Source organism: Ascaphus truei, chromosome 9 (assembly GCF_040206685.1).
Source record: "Ascaphus truei isolate aAscTru1 chromosome 9, aAscTru1.hap1, whole genome shotgun sequence".
NCBI classification, from domain to species: domain Eukaryota; kingdom Metazoa; phylum Chordata; class Amphibia; order Anura; family Ascaphidae; genus Ascaphus; species Ascaphus truei.
This window is the reverse complement of record NC_134491.1, coordinates 44693329-44710817: the sequence shown is the minus strand read 5'-3', so window position 1 is coordinate 44710817 and position 17489 is coordinate 44693329. Positions and strand designations below refer to the sequence as shown.

At 46.9% G+C, this 17489-nt stretch overlaps 1 protein-coding gene across 1 annotated transcript; it reads left to right on the top strand.

Moving 5' to 3' along the window:
• The first annotated feature begins 2218 nt into the window (after positions 1–2218).
• GPR65 (G protein-coupled receptor 65) lies at positions 2219–13707 on the top strand. The gene is made up of 3 exons (XM_075614608.1): positions 2219–2313; positions 3097–3292; positions 12254–13707. Exon 3 carries the CDS (start codon positions 12676–12678, stop codon positions 13642–13644), a length of 969 nt encoding a protein of 322 aa, XP_075470723.1. The 5' UTR covers positions 2219–2313; positions 3097–3292; positions 12254–12675; the 3' UTR covers positions 13645–13707.
• The last annotated feature ends 3782 nt before the right edge of the window (positions 13708–17489 follow it).

Here is a 17489-nt window from a genome sequence, read left to right as displayed (position 1 = left end):
GTTTTATTTATTATGCTGCAAAATAGGAATATTATTTGCAGGGAGTCTCATCTACAGGGAGTGGTTGGTCACTAATGAGTGAATATTCAGAATATGTGGGAGCAGTACTGTATACAAAAAGTATAATAATAGTTGCCTCTCATCAATTGACAACCCTGCCTTCACGTGGCGCCCCTTGTTTCTAACAAAATGGGCTCTGTCGACCCTTGGGCCTAGCGTCCTCTTGGGTATATCCAGCTAAACAACTTCCATGGATATTTTTAAAGTGAAGTTTTCCGTGGAAGATGCCTACACCCTCCGTGGGTGAAGAGGCGGAAAGTAAATTAATAATAATAATTCATTGTATTCATCACTAAAAACTATTAAAAGCTGGATGAAGTGCCGTAAAAAAAACTTTCTTAAAAATAAAAAAATTATCTACATTTATAAAAAAATTGTGTCAAAGCTCTTTGAATATTTCATAAAGATTTAACCAAGATTTATGTTGTAAAAATAGAAAGGTAAGAGGGGATCCCTAAAATATATTCCTTTTTCATTACAAATGAAGTAGAATTGTAAAGTTGTAAATACTTTGGCTGGGGAAATAAAGTAATTAGTTGGATTTCGTACCCCCTAGTACCATCACACTTTGACCACTCATTTAAAGGATACCTACTGCTTTAGGCCAGTCATACAAAAGATTGTGGATTAACAGAGCAGAACCACCTGGTAATTTCCTTCATTAGCAAATAAATACTTACGGGCAGATTCTATATGTGCTGAAGTGGCATATATAGAATTAGCCCTTAGCCCGGGTTCAGTGCTGTGTGCAAAGCTGCAATGCCAGGTGTGTACATCCATGTCAGCACAAACTACATACAGTACAGTAGTTACCAACTGCACTGTACACATATGCATGGGATAGGTACCAAGCGGTTCTGCAGCTAAATTGATGCACATAGTGTCATTTTTTCCCTCTAGTGTATTAAACACTTTGCTCCACTTTTTCCCCCATACATGTCAGATTGCAATTTGTGGAGTGTCAATAAGATGGGGTTGGTAGGAGGTACATGATGCTCAGATTGTAAATCTGCGGTAAAAAAAAACTGCCAAGTGTAAATCGACAAAAATCTGTCTTCTAATAATCTGCAGGAAATGTAAGAAACTAATTGTGTGTCAAAATATTTTGTATTGCATCAAAACACCCTTTCTTTGCTCTTTAATTACCTTGTTCCATAGCCCCCTAATAATATTATATCACTATTTTTTTCTAACGTGCTACTGACCAAGAAACTCAGTACTAGAGCTCGTGTAGTAATTTAGGGAGGGCTCCCATCCCACCTCCCATCTCCCCTCCCATCCCGGCTCCCATCCCCCCTCCCATCCCCCCTCCCATCCCGGCTCTCATCCCCCCTCCCATCCCACCTCCCATCCCACCCATCCCCCCTCCCATCCCACATCCCATCCCACCCATCCCCCCTCCCATCCATCCCCCCTCCCATCCCACCTATCGCAGACCTACAACCGGGATCTATCGAAAGAAAACATATAGGGGAATGATGAGGAAGACCAACAATGGGTGAGAAGCATGAATGGGAGCAGGAAAGATGGCTGCTAGTGTATTACGTAGAGATCGGCGAACCAGTCCAAATACATTTCCGAATTTGCCATTCAAAATCCATTCCACGGTGTAAAATCCGCCGGCGGATTGTTACAATATCAATCCACGCGGAATAATCCAAAACCGCCATTGGATACAATCCGCTGGTGGATTTTAACAATCCATCCGTGGATTCCGCAATCCACATGCGCATTGCTGAATCCGCGGATCGGATTCTTAAAATCCGTCTGCAGATTGCGGAATCCACAAATGGATTGTCATTGTTAAAAAAAAATTTTTTTAAAAAGCGCAAAAGACTGATCCGTGGAAATACGAAGACCAAAGAACCAGCCGATCTGAGGCTGTTGTATGTATGTCTTTATTTATATAGCGCCATTAATTTACATAGCGCTTCACAGTAGTAATAAACAAGACAATCATATAAATAACAAATTATACAAATAACACATAAATGGGAAGAAGTGCTTCAGACATAAAAGTAACATTTGGGAAGAGGAGTCCCTGCTCCGAAGAGCTTACAATCTCATTAAGCTGTTTGCAATGTGTTTGCTGGTACAGCAATAGGATGTCACATCTTGTGGTTATTCTAGTGAATAACTAACTTCCTTTTCTGATACAGTTCCTGACAGGAAAGCAACAGATCTTTGAAGTGTCTCAGTGCCTCATCCCCACGCACTCTAACTGAATTACGACTGCAATCTTTCTTCAGTCAGGTAAATTTGTTTAAGCTGCTAATTATTGTCATTTCTGTAAGTGTGCTTTTTCTTGGGTAGAGAAGGTGTGACTTAGCTCCCACTGTCCCCCCCCCCCCCCCCCCCCAAACATTCTGCAAAGTGGCACGCAAATCAGGTCTGAATTGTCCATCTAGAACAAGGACATTTGTGGGTCTGTTACTTTAAAAATACAGATTTTATAACACAACCTGAAGGGAGAGGAGGAAATTATTTGACTATGGAATGTTCTTAGCTCATTAATATTTCAAAAGTATTTGTATGATAACAATATTAAGTAAAAAAATGCCTTACATAGAACTAAAAAAAAAAAAATGAATTGCCACAAAAAGAATATATGTCTGAAACTGAGATGGTAAGCAATTAGGTAGTCTAGACATGGTGGGGTGGGGGGGCTTAACTCCAGCCCTCAAGACCCCCAACAGGTCAGGGTTTAAGGATATCCCTGCTTTGGCACAGGTGGCTCAATCAGTCCCTGCTTTGGCACAGGTGGCTCAATCAGTCCCTGCTTCAGCACAGGTGGGATTGAGCCTTTAGCACAGGTGAAATTGAGCCACCTGTGCTGAAGCTGGGATATCCTTAAAACCTGACCTGAGGGTTTTGAGGACTGAGCACCCCTGGATTAGATACACCATGTCATCTCTCCCTCTCTTACTGCTATCCATGTATTATTCAAAATAACATATTTAGGTTGCAAACTACATAGAAGCATGACGTGCCTGGGAACAATGTTTTGCTTTAAATATTTAATGTCTCCCTTCACAGCTCATCTGTTATCTGTGGACATTATCTGAAGCATATCTTGATGACATTCAGACTCCACTTTCTTCTCACACAATTAAACGTCAGGGGGAATGAGATGGCGATGCAGGTTTGATGAGGTTTTGTTTGTGACATTGTAACCACAAGTGCAAACAGTTTCTCCTGCTTTGTTTTCAAGACCAGCTACTTGAGACATTGGGTGAGTTAATTATTTGTGTTCACGTACAAAGCGATAGATTGCAATCTCGCCAGGAAGCTTAGAATATAAAGGGCGCCCTGTCAAACACACGGCCCAAGAATGTTTGTAATGGGGCACAGAGGATGGTCGGGTGGGAGGGAGAGAGAGAGATGAGGGGGGAGATGAGGGGAGAGAAAGAGGTGAGGGGGGGTAGAGAGAGAAAGAGGTGAGGGAAGAGGTGGGGGGAGACAGAGAAAGACATGAATGGGGTGGGGAGAGCGAAAGAAAAGGAAAGCGAGAGAGGGGGAAGAGAGAGGTGAGGGGGGAGAGAGATGAGGAGAGACAAGAGGGGGTGGGGGAGAGAGAGAGGAGGTTATAGTGACTATGTGGGACAGTTAGGCCATGGGCTACGTTCTTTTTTTTCCTTCCGTCCCTCTGATGATGCCGCCCCTTTCTTGCAGTCAGATTTAAGAATTGGTCCACTGCGTATTTTAAGTGTGACGGCGCTGGGCTTGAGGGCTGTCTGACATTGGTCATACCGGTCCTCATACATAAGATGTAATGCATCATAATGATAGCTGGTCACACGGACCCCTAGATGGATAAGACATGTACTACAGTTTGGGCTGAACAGTTCCACAGTTTTGTTTTAAGCAAAATAACAACAAGATATAGCAGGAGAATGAATGGAAGAGGAGAAATGGCAGCCCTTGCTTCTAAGGTCATCTTTAAAAGTATAGAGCACGAGTGGCCAACTCCAGTCCTCAAGGGCCACGAACAGGTCAGGTTTTAAGGATATCCCTGCTTCAGCAGGTGGCTCAGTCAATGCCTGAGCCACCCATGGCTGACCTGAGCTGTTGGTGGCTCTTGAGAACTGAAGTTGGCCACCCATGGTATAGAGAGTTAAATTACTTGAACTGGGGTGGGCGGGTTCCCTAGGAGCTCGCCTGCGTGGCTCTAACCACCGGGCATCCACGGGTCTCCAAGATGCAACTACTTTTTGCCACTGGACAAGAATGCTTGCCAGGTGGACACCAAATAGCTGCACCATCAGGCTCTCTCCAGCAGCCAATAGAAAGCTTTAACATCATCACATGGGGGATGTGACATCAGGAGATGACATTGCAACTTTGTATTGGTGACCTCATGGCTATATTTGCGGGGGGGGGGGGGGGTTTGTATCACACACTGACACACAAAATCTCAAACAGCCATGAACCAAGGGGTCCTCAGAGGTCAGGGGACCATAGAACATCTCTGCAGGACCCCCTTTTGGGGTGCAATAAAAGAAAAATATATATTTTTTTTTACATGGGGGCAGCTAGTTTAGAACCGACTTTGGGCTGAAAATCTGAGGAGAAAAGTTGCAGTTCTGAAAAAACACTTTTTGACACCAGGATGATGACACAAAAATGTTGATAAATGCTTTTTTTTTTTTTTCATCCCTGAGAATTAAAACTCCATGGCTTGTAATTTCTATCGTGGGTAGCTCATAGTACATGAAATCAGCAAAAAAATGGGAAAATATATCCCTAGTGGTGCTACGAAAACTTGGCGATTCAGATCAATGAATATGTATATAAGAAAGCATCTAAATAGTTATAATATAGAGTCCAAATATAGGAAAAGTTAGGAACCTTCATGAAAAGTCAATGAATGAAAAGTTATAATCCGTCTGTTCAGCCCGATTGTGTGGGGAGTAATGTGGCAACCATCTCACAAGGTATAAACTACGGAGCATGTCAGAGAAAGTGGGGCGGGGGAAAGAAAACATGGCTCCAACTGCTCACGAGCGAGTGCCACGTTGATAGAGACCCCCTCCTCCGAGCATGAGAATCACTTCCCCCTACTCCGTGTGTGTGAGTGGAAAACCATGACCGCAGTGGCTGCGAAGTACATGTGAACCAGCTGTGTACCAAAGTTCGTAGCTGTGCTCGTGAAACAGCTCGTCCGCGCCTGGCTCCAATGTGCAGGCCTCATCCCCGGGAGAAGATGCAGAGACGTGGTACTAGAGAGAGACTGAGCACCGCAAAACAGATAAAGGGCTGGGGGCAAGTCAAAATGCAATTATTAAATAGGCACATGAGCCACAAAAAGACAAAAAAAGTCCCCAACGCGTTTCTCGATGAGGAGGTTTGCTCTTTGATAAAACGCCTCCACGGCGAGAAACGCGTCAGGGGACCTTTCTTTTGTCTTTTTGTGGCTCGTGTGTCTATTTAATAATTGCATTTTTACTCGCCCCCAGCCCTTTATCTGGTTTGTGGTGCTCATTGTCTCTCTACTGCCACATCTCTGTATCTCATAGTACATTCAATTAAAAGCATTCAATGTATCCACCATGTCCAGGTTTATCCAGAGGAAGGCGGCAATGCCGCATATAACCACAGTATAACAACCGATTAATACATACCTGCACATTGCTTGCTAAAACCCTGTACAAAATAAGATTAATATAATGTTTATTTTTGTCTTCATTATGGAATAAGTTATTTATTTATACCAAAAATCTTCCTTTTCCACCCTTCCTCAATGATCCTCTCCCATTTATTTCGATAAGAAACCTCCGATAAATATAAGCAGACGATTTCAAGCATTCCCCAAATCATCGTATGTTCTGTATTGCTTCACTCTTGATTTGTGGTTTGGGGCGTGGATTGAGATCAGCTTCCTCTATATATCACAAATGCTTTGCCATTTTTGAGACATATTTGGCATTGGCTGTCAATTTGCCATAATTAATATTGTGTACCAAATCTATGCAGATAATTAATGTACATATAATAAAACATATTGTACAGACTGGTGTGTACAAGGTTCATCACTGTCTCTATGTATCTGCATAGTTGCTAACATAAATAAGGAGCTTCTCCTTTCTGTTTGAATATACTGTACACTGTGTCTTATCACTTGCTGGAAAATAACAAACGCTTAAAACGGCATATAAACCCCACAATACAGCAAGGGTTAATTTTATATCCTCGTGTGAAAATCAGGGGTTAAAGAATTCATCAGATTGAGGTAAGTCTGCTTTGATATCTGATAATTACTTTTGGTCTTTCCTTCCTCTTGAAGAAATGTGTTTCCTGCAAAGTCCGCTGTGCCAACGTTCAGTTCTCAAATGTCTGTCATGTCCAGAGAGCTTCAGCTGGAGCAGAGAGAAGTGGTGGCTGAAGACTTCACTTAGCTTGTCGTATGATTATTTAACTAGATGTCAAGCCAGGAAGAAAAAAAATATATATATATATATATGTATATATCGCTATTTATGTACATAGCGCGTCACAGCAGTAATACACGGGACATAATAATATAACACATAATGGGAATAAGCGCTTCAGACACAAAAGTAAGACTAGGAAAAGGTGTCCCTGCCCCGAAGAGCTTACAATCTAAGTGGTAATTAGGGAGAATGTAGAGAGACAGTAGGAGGGTGTTCTGGTAAATGTGTCTGCAGGGGGCCACGATCCTATTGGATTTTTAGATAGGTCCTAAAGGTGGAGAGAGAGGTCACCAGTCAGATATTGAGGGGATGGACATTCCAGAGGTGTGGGGCAGTCAGTGAGAAAGGTTTTATGCGGGAGAGGGCTTTAGATACAAAGGGGGTAGACAGAAGACATCCTTGATCAGAGCGCAAGAGTCAGGCAGGTGTGTGTGTGTGTGTATATATATGGGGGGAGGGGGACAGGGAAGGGGGAGGGAGGAGCGGGAGGGGGGGTCAGGGGGGGGGGAGGGGTGGGAGCGCCGTGGAAGGGTGAGAGCGCCGAGTGAGGGAGAGCACCGGGGAAGGGAGCGGTGTGTGAGGGAGGAGAGCGGTGTGTGAGGGACGAGAGTGGTGTGTGAGGGAGGAGAGTACCGGGTGAGGGAGGAGAGCGGTGTGTGAGGGAGGAGAGCGCCGGGTGAGAGAGGAAAGCGCCGGGGAAGGGAGCGGTGTGTGAGGGAAGAGAGCGGTGTGTGAGGGAGGAGAGCGCCGGGTGAGGGAGGAGAGCGGTGTGTGAGGGAGGAGAGCGTTGTGTGAGGGAGGAGAGCGCTGGGTGAGGGAGGAGAGTGCCGGGTGAGGGAGGAGAGCGGTGTGTGAGGGAGGAGAGCGCCGGGTGAGGGAGGAGAGCGCCGGGGAAGGGAGCGGTATGTGAGGGAGGAGATCGCCGGGGAAGGGAGCGGTGTGTGAGTGAGGAGAGCTGTGTGTGAGGGAGGAGAGCGGTGTGTGAGGGAGGAGAGCGCCGGGGAAGGGAGCAGTGTGTGAGGGAGGAGAGCGGTGTGTGAGGGAGGAGAGCGCCGGGTGAGGGAGGAGAGCACTGGGGAAGGGAGCGCCGGGTGAGGGAGGAGAGCGCCGGGGAAGGTTGAGCCGGGGGGAGGGAGTGGCCTATGGGAGGTGAGAGCCGTGGGGAGGTGAGAGCCATGGGGAGGGTGAGGGCCGTGGGGAGGTGAGAGCCATGGGGAGGGTGAGGGCCGTGGGGAGGGTGAGGGCCTTGGGGAGGGTGAGAGCCGTGGGGAGGGTGAGAGCCGTGGGGAGGGTGAGAGTCGGGGGGATGTGAGAGCCGTGGGGAGGGTGAGAGCTCAGGAAGGGAGCGGCCTGTGGGAGGAGAGAGCAGGAGAGAGCGTGTTCCGGGGGGCCAATGAGAGCCGTGGGGGGCGGGACACAGGGGGGGGCAGACACCGGCCAATGAGAGCCGTGGGAGGGTGGGCGGACCGACGGACCAATCAAATGGTCTCCAGATACTCTCAAACAAGATTTTCGATTATATAGATATAGATATATATATATATATAGAGAGAGAGAGAGAAGAACAGAGAGCGCACGTCCCATAGTGTAAAAAAGTAAATTTAATGTTAAAAAAGAGGACAAGGGGATTAAGGACACTCACAAAAGTACAAGAATTAAAAGCAGTTTGTGATATAATCCCCACCAACAGGGCAACACCGTCCTGGAACACATCAGTTGATCGATCTCCTATCCAGTTCACCTCCAGCAATTTGGATGATTGAAAACACTGTCTCTTTGCATATAATGCGATTTAGAGTTGTCAGCCTCAGATCAGCTCCATGCGCTCTCTGGCCGTAAAGCGCGCTGTGACGATGGGGAGGATTTGGCCCGGGATTAAAGGGGTTACACCCCAATTGGCCACCTCACCAGGGAGACAAGGGGTTAACTGGGCTGAGGTCCAGAAATGTGATTTAACCCTTGTTATAACATAAAAATGTGTATTCCCCTGTTCCCAAGTTTTATTGTTATATCAGTGTCTGCATCACACACACACTAGGATCCATCCGGGAGTACAAGGGTTAATAGTTCTTTAATGATTATAGCCCTTTGTGTAATTTTCCCGCCTTTTCAGGCACCATTTTGCAGGGTCCCATAGGCCGCCATTAGGGCTCAATGCATTCTAATGGCGAATCTTGCTGTTTTGGTCCTGTTTCCTGTGAAGACCAGCAGATGGCATCCGAGAGGAGGAGCGGCGGTTTCCCATTGTAAGTCAATGGGCCCATTGACTTCTATGGAGATTCCTCGAAGGAGCTTTCCAGGAACGAGTTGGCTGCCGTCCAAACCGCAAAACCGCAAAGCGGATACTTTTTCTAAAAGAAAGCTTTGATCACTTATTAGCCAAGTTCAACGACAAGTGGCGTGGGAATAAACAGTTCTAGAGCACTTAGAAATAAAATTCTTTTTGCCCCTAGTTCCTAGGCATCCCCCCACTCGACCACCACCGGGTCCCCGAATCCTGGACCCCCGATAAGGGTCGAACCGAGAAGAGGGGGTCGCGCCATAGGTTCCAATGGCGGCGGCAGAAACAGCTCAAGAAAACAGCTAAGTGTGAAAAGCTGAAATTTAGGAATCCGTAGCTCCGGTTCTGGAGGGTCCAGAGGGCCAGGGTTTGGGGTACCTGTAGTCACTGCTCCGGCATCGCTGCAGAACCATCCTTGACCCTCTTGGACCAACCCGACGGAGTATGGACCCCCTTGAAAGTTCGGGACTTTTCCCATAGACTTCAATGGCGGACAATTTCCGTTGACCGGCTATGGCGGAAAACCCCCATTGACTTCAACGGCGGCGTGGCCCCGTTGAAAGTCTATGGCGGCGGATTCCCATAGCCACCAACGGCGGCGGTTTGCCATTGAAAGTCTATGGCGGCGAAGACCGTTGTTTTCAATGGGGATTTAGTGAAAAACCGTGATTTAATTTACAGCGGAGATTATTGTATTAAAATAGGAAACGGTTTAAGGTGTATTTGTGTAACTCCGGTTCCGAGGGTCGTAGCAAGTCGCAAATTGGACCCTATGGTGTCCCAGTTCCGGCATTGAGAACTGGGAAGTTTGGACCCGCTGGACCTAACGGAACCGGATATTTTAATATGTTTGTGTTTTATCCTTAACACTGTGTCCCCAGGTAGGGACAGAAACCAGAGGGAATTCCTTTGGCCATAAATTAGCAGATGGCCAGGGAAGCGCCCTAATGTCTAGAATTTAAGTGCTGTTCAAAGGAGTTTATCACCTACACTGTTTACAGGAGGGCGGAGATGACTCAAACCAGAGCAGGCTATAAGTGGCCTATTTCACACCTTAAAACAAAGGGTTTCCTGCCAGAAATTCTGTTTAGTAGACTGGCTGGCATTCCCGATGTAAATGTGGGGCTGCAGAAATGAGACCTCAGAGTCCAACTGAGCATGTGCCAACTAGCTGGGGGCATGTATCAAAATGTGTTCCCATGTTAGTGAGTGGCTACGGGTAATTGAAAACGAATCACCTGTACTTAATGTTAAGGATAGGGTTACAAAAGGTTTATAAACGGTTGTCCACCCTTTATCCTGGGTTGTTCTTCTATACCATCTTGATTGCTGAGAGAAATGCTATGCAATGTCTGCATGCAAGGCCTTTTCATGGCTTTTCGTGTCTTGGGATGATGAAGAGTGCTGTATGAACTGCCAGTCCAGATGTGACTGTTTCATCATTTCCATCTTTAAGTAAGTGTCCATATTTTGCCTGTTATTTGTATATTTTGTGTGTTCACCTTTATCAAGGAATAAATTACATTTTATCATATCTAAGTCTCGTACCAGTTCAACCCAGTTATATATATTATATATATATATTTTGGTGTAAATTGCATGAAACGCGTCAGGGTACGTCAGGGTACGTCACCACGACACTACGTCATCACGCAGTGCGCTCTTTACGGCCAGAGAGCGCATGGAGCTGGTCTGAGGCTGTCAACTCTAAATCGCATTATATGCAAAGAGACAGTGTTTTCAATCATCCAAATTGCTGGAGGTGAACCGGATGGGATATCGATCAACTGATGTGTTCCAGGACGGTGTTGCCCTGTTGGTGGTGATTATATCACAAACTGCTTTTAATTCTTGTACTTTTGCGAGTGTCCTTAATCCCCTTGTCCTCTTTTTTAACATTAAATGTACTTTTTTACACTATGGGACGTGCGCTCTCTGTTCTTCTCTTTCTATAGATTTCTGCTGGAATTGGTTATTCCTTCTGAGAGCAGCCGTGGGTCCCTGGCTGTCATCTTGTTCCCTATTTGAATTTTTCTGGACTTGTACCAAGTGTTGGACGTACTACATTTTTGTTTTTCTTTCTTTGTTTGTTATATATGTTATCACTATTATTAGCACGTTAGATTTTTATATGTGTATGTTTTTTTTAGATTGATACATCCTTATTTATATATATATAAATTATTTAATTATTATTTTTATATTGTTTTAATCACCTTGTTTCACTAGTGGCGCTACTGCATTTTTTCTTTTTATATATATATATATATATATATATATATATATATATATATATATATATATATATAAAATGCGAACTGACCTCCTCCTCTAATGACTGCAGGCCTTGCAATTTTGCTTCATGTAATCCATGATGGATTACAAATTTGGACAATTATAGTTGTACTTTATTTTGATTCATTCAATATTTAAATATGGATATGCTCTATATACCATATATGCATAGGTCCTACATACTGTACTCCACTTGTGCCACCAGTCCCCTCCGCCCACATCCCCCATGGAATTGTATTGCATTTGCCACTATTCTTTATTCATTGTCTTTAAACACAACCACATTTGTTTTCTGGTAGTATGGCATCCTGTGTTGCCCGGCAACTGCTCCCCCTGCACCCTCCTCTACCCCACCCCCTGTAATTTTGGCGCCAAGGTTCCCAGTTTTTAAAGGTGGCAAACTGAGGTTGTGTACCACCCTGATGAAGCTCCTCCTGGAGACAGAAACGTTGGGTCTGCATATGGAGTATGTTACAATAATGTCATATCTTGATTCACAATTCTATTTTTGTCTTTTCTGGTGTTGGGATACATTTATTTTTGAGGTGTGTGTGTATACACACATGTATAATAATATTTGTCTGTCTATCATCAGCATGCCCATCCCATAATGACACACTGCCGGGTGAAGCCTCCCCAATTACCTTCCAGGCTATGTGGCTGCAGGACTCTCTTCTTCGCATCACTCCAACAAATGTCCTATTTTCATCATCATTTCATTTATGATAGTATGATAGACCACAAGCCTGTATTCCGTACGTGCTGGGGAAGGGCTTAGTCCCATTAATTGCAAGAGAACAGAACTCCTCTCCAGCACTGGGAAGAAATCTTTACAGCACTTTACAGAGGGGCGATAATGAGACATTTGAGCAGATCATTTAATGTACGCTGGGAGTCGCAAAGCATAATCAGTCCAAGTTTAGGAGAAACACAAACTTCTCTTTAATCAGAATGTAATTGCATCAAAGTGTCATTGGTAGAATCAGAATGCACTGAAAATGTGTTACAAAGCTGTTGTTTTTTTTCACCCAACTTTACATTTTCCAAAGAGTTTTTTGGTTCGATTTTCCTGCTCCTACTGAACAGATAAATCTTGTAGAAAGAATGTACCTTTTCTGGGGCATTTACATTTTACGATTTTATAAAATATCCAGGTAATCGATTGATTGTTCTATTTTTCTTCCAGCTAAAGGCCGCGGAAAGCATCCGCAATAGGGGTTTGCAACCACCAGCCATGTAACTCCCACTATTCATTGGGCAGCAGGACCTTCCGAGGGGGCCAGTTTGGAAGAACTGTACTTTTCAGAGCAGTGCAAGAAAGAACAACTGCTGGATATATACACGTAGCAAGAATAGCTGTTGGATATATAGTATGAATAGCTGATGGATATATAGCATGAATAGCCGATGGATATATAGCATGAATAGCTGATGGATATATAGTATGAACAACTGTTGGGAGCCAGCAGTGATCGTTTCCGGCTGGAATATCCCCAATGGATTAACATGAACATTCTTTCCAGTGAATATTAACAATGTCCATTCTACCACCAGCATCGGATAACTATTTTAATTACTAGTGCTCGAATCAACCCCGGACATTTGATCATGAACAGCTCTGCTCCTGCTCCTAATTGCAGCATCGATCATGATATAGATCACTATTTGTTTCCAATTATTTATGTCACTGTTATTGTGATAGGAATCCCAGCAAACTGCGCCTCCCTGTACATTTCCTACTTACAGGTGAGAAAGAGAAATGAGTTGGGGATCTACCTCTTTAACTTATCTGTTGCCGACCTGCTATATATCGCGACATTGCCTCTTTGGGTTGACTTTACTTTGCATCATGATAACTGGAGGTTCTCGGAATCTCTTTGCTCGTTTAGTGCCTTCCTTATGCACACAAATATCTACAGCAGCGCTGGATTTCTCACGTGCGTTTCTCTGGATAGATATCTTGCTGTTGTTTATCCTCTGAGATTCTATTATCTACGGACCCGGAGAACAGCGGTGCTGGTCAGCCTCATTGTGTGGGCAGTACAATCTGCATCAAATGTTGTTATCCTACTGAAAGACGAGATGTTCATGGATAATACAACACACTTACTGTGCTACGATACATTTCCCATGGAGCCATGGAAAGCCATGTTCAGTATCATCAATGTCTGCTTTGGGCATGTGCTTCCTCTGTCCATTATAGTTTTTTGCTACTATAGAATCTATGTTGCTGTGAAACACAATCAAGCCACAGGTGACAGTGACAAAAAAAAAATTAGACACCTGCTTTTTACCATCGTAGTCACCTTCATCTTAAGTTTCACCCCGTATCATGTTGTGTTGCTAATGCGCAGTATTGGGGAGCCTGGCAGCTGTGAATTTGCTCAATGGATATTTCGTCCATACAAAGTAAGTGTGGCGCTATCAAGCATTAACTGCATCGCTGACCCTCTGCTGTACTGCTTTGTGAGCGAAGCTGGAAAAGCAGATATGAGGAGCATAGTATACTGTTGTGTCCAGCCAAACAAGACTTCGGGAAACCAAGAATACAAGATGTCTGCTACTGTATCTCAGTGAGCAATAGACATGAAAAAGTGTGACCATCCCTTGTTTGAGCCGCCTTTGTAGCTATAAAGAATTATTAACAGCTATGGTGTCTATGTATCAATGCAAAAGTGCTACAAGTTCTGAGAACAAGTTATACCAGATGTATCAAAGGAAAACAAACTCATATTGTTTTAATTAGAAACATTTTTTCTATACATACGGTGCTCAGTTTACCCCAAACCTGCAGTATTGGTGCCTTTCTACTCGGACCCCAACGTTTGGAAATGTAATTCAAATGTTCCAAACTATGGGGTGAGCAGTACAGTGAGAACACTGTCTGATATGTACAGATATGAGCAATATCTCTGAAGTCCAGCGATGTATTTCAACTGTGTGGTAATAGTGAAGATTTGTTGCAGGTAAACTGATCCTGCAGGACCGGGTCGGCAAATAGAGGGGGCAAATGATTGTCGCGGATTTAGATCCGCAGCGGATCGTCCGGTTCCGTTGGTCCGCGGATTTCCGCAGATCAATCTGAAAAAGTGCGTTTTGCGGGTTTTTAATTATTATTACAAATACATTTCACGCAGTGGCATAGCTAGACATGTGCGGCCCCCAGCCCCCAGACCAGTGGCATAGCTAGACATGTGCGGCCCCCAGCCCCCAGACCAGTGGCGTAGCTAGACATGTGCGGCCCCCATCCCCACGAGCAGTGGCATAGCTAAACATGTGCGGCCCCCAGCCCCACGAGCAGTGGCGTAGCTAGACATGTGCGGCCCCCAGCCCCACGAGCAGTGGCGTAGCTAAACATGTGCGGCCCCCAGCCCCACGAGCAGTGGCGTAGCTAGACATGTGCGGCCCCCAGCCCCACGAGCAGTGGCATAGCTAGACATGTGCGGCCCCCAGCCCCACGAGCAGTGGCGTAGCTAAACATGTGCGGCCCCCGAGCAGTGGCGTAGCTAGACATGTGCGGCCCCCAGCCCCCCGACCAGTGGCGTAGCTAGACATGTGCGGCCCCCAGCCCCACGAGCAGTGGCGTAGCTAGACATGTGCGGCCCCCATCCCCACGAGCACTGGCGTAGCTAAACATGTGCGGCCCCCAGCCCCACGAGCAGTGGCATAGCTAGACATGTGCGGCCCCCGAGCAGTGGCGTAGCTAAACATGTGCGGCCCCCAGCCCCCCGACCAGTGGCGTAGCTAGACATGTGCGGCCCCCAGCCCCCCGACCAGTGGCGTAGCTAGACATGTGCGGCCCCCAGCCCCACGAGCAGTGGCGTAGCTAGACATGTGCGGCCCCCGAGCAGTGGCGTAGCTAGACATGTGCGGCCCCCGAGCAGTGGCGTAGCTAGACATGTGCGGCCCCCGAGCAGTGGCGTAGCTAGACATGTGCGGCCCCCGAGCAGTGGCGTAGCTAGACATGTGCGGCCCCCGGGCCCCCGAGCAGTGGCGTAGCTAGACATGTGCGGCCCCCGAGCAGTGGCGTAGCTAGACATGTGCGGCCCCCGGGGCCCCGAGCAGTGGCGTAGCTAAACATGTGTGGCCCCCGAGCAGTGGCGTAGCTAGACATGTGCGGCCCCCGGGCCCCCGAGCAGTGGCGTAGCTAGACATGTGCGGCCCCCGGGCCCCCGAGCAGTGGCGTAGCTAGACATGTGCGGCCCCCGGGCCCCCGAGCAGTGGCGTAGCTAGACATGTGCGGCCCCCGGGCCCCCGAGCAGTGGCGTAGCTAGACATGTGACACACAGCTCACTGACAGGCACGCAGCACAGTGACAGACACACAGCACACTGACAGAGCATACTGTAACTAACAAATGTACACACAAACACACACAGCATACTGACACACTGACAGACTGAAACAAAAGCAGCAAACTGACACACAAATACACACAGCAAACTGACACACAAATACACACAGCAAACTGACACACAAATACACACAGCAAACTGACACACAAATACACACAGCATACTGACACACAAATACACACAGCAAACTGACACACAAATACACACAGCAAACTAACACACAAATACACACAGCATACCTTCTCACAGCAGCACATGGTAACTCTGTCCCCCTGATGTCTCAGAGAGCAGGGGCGGACAGAGCTCTGCAGCTCTCTGCCTTCCCCCCCTCCTCCCCCAGCCTCTGCTGCCTGCTCTCTCCCCCCCCCCCCAGCCTCTGCTGCCTGCTCTACCCCCCACCCAGCCTCTGCTGCCTGCTTTACCCCCCACCCAGCCTCTGCTGCCTGCTCTACCCCCCCAGCCTCTGCTGCCTGCTCTACCCCCCACCCAGCCTCTGCTGCCTGCTCTCTCCCCCCCCCAGCCTCTGCTGCCTGCTCTACCCCCCTCCAGCCTCTACTGCCTGCTCCCCCCCAGCCTCTGCTGCCTGCTCTACCCCCCCAGCCTCTGCTGCCTGCTCTCTCCCCCCCAGCCTCTGCTGCCTGCTCTACCCCCCAGCCTCTGCTGCCTGCTCCCCCCCCAGCCTCTGCTGCCTGCTCCCCACCAGCCTCTGCTGCCTACACCATGCTCTGCAACACCATGCTCTGCAACAACATGCTCTGCAGCACCATGCTCTGTAACACCATGCTCTGCAACACCATGCACTGCAACAACATGCTCTGCAGCACCATGCTCTGTAACACCATGCACTGCAACACCATGCTCTACAACACCTTTCTCTGCAACACCATGCTCTGCAACACCTTTCTCTGCAACACCATGCTCTGCAACAACATGGTCTGCAACACCTTTCTCTGCAACACCATGCTCTGCAACAACATGGTCTGCAACACCTTGCTCTGCAACACCTTTCTCTGCAACACCTTGCTCTGCAACAACATGCACTGCAACAACATGCTCTGCAGCACCATGCTCTGCAACAACATGCTCTGCAACAACATGCACAGCCACAAAGGCCGGCAACACCATGCTCGGCAACACCATGCTCGGCAACACCATGCACAGCCACAAAGGCCGGCAACACCATGATCCGCAACACCATGCTCTGCAACACCATGCACAGCCACAAAGGCCGGCAACACCATGCTCTGCAGCACCATGCTCTGCAACACCATGCTCTGCAGCACCATGCTCTGCAACACCTTGCTCTGCAGCACCATGCTCTGCAACACCTTGCACAGCCACAAAGGCCGGCACCACCTTGCTCTGCAGCACCTTGTAAACGTTATTATGTTTCTCCATATGCTGATTCCTCCATACACTGTCGCTACCCCGTTACCACATTCATCTGAAAATCACGAACAATATATTTGTCCATTGCTTAGCCTTATATGCCTGGATTATCTGCGCACCTGAAGCGTTTTATCTGCATCTGAACAAATTCTCCCGTGTTGGGTGCTGTCCACTAGATGGAGATGTTCCTTTAGTTACAGAAAACGTGCTTACCTGTACATCAGTAATAATAATAATAATATGTTCTTGTATAGCGCTGCTAGTTTTACGCAGCGCCTTACAGAGATATTTTGCAGGCACAGGTCCCTGCCCTGTGGAGCTTACAATCTATGTTTTTGGTGCCTGAGGCACAGCGAGATAAAGTGACTTGCCCAAGGTCACAAGGAGCCAACACCGGGAATTGAACCAGGTTCTTCACCCTCAGTGCCAGTCAGTGTCTTTACTCACTGAACCGCTCCTTCTTTAGTATAGAAATAAAGCAGCAGTCCAAGCTGCCATTTTTTTTAACATTTTATTTCAACCCCCCCCTCCCCTCTTTAGTATGTGTATCAACACAATCCACACAATGGTAAGTAGTTAGCTACGTTGCCGATCAATCCGTTCTCCCTTGATTGATAAGTGAAGATTCAACTCAGGGGTTCACTAAATGGCTGTCAGTGCAGCAGAAGAGAACAAAAA

Bases quoted from the DNA above. Each gene is read 5' to 3' on its own strand.
- GPR65 (XM_075614608.1), top strand. From the start codon at position 12,676: ATGAACAGCTCTGCTCCTGCTCCTAATTGCAGCATCGATCATGATATA.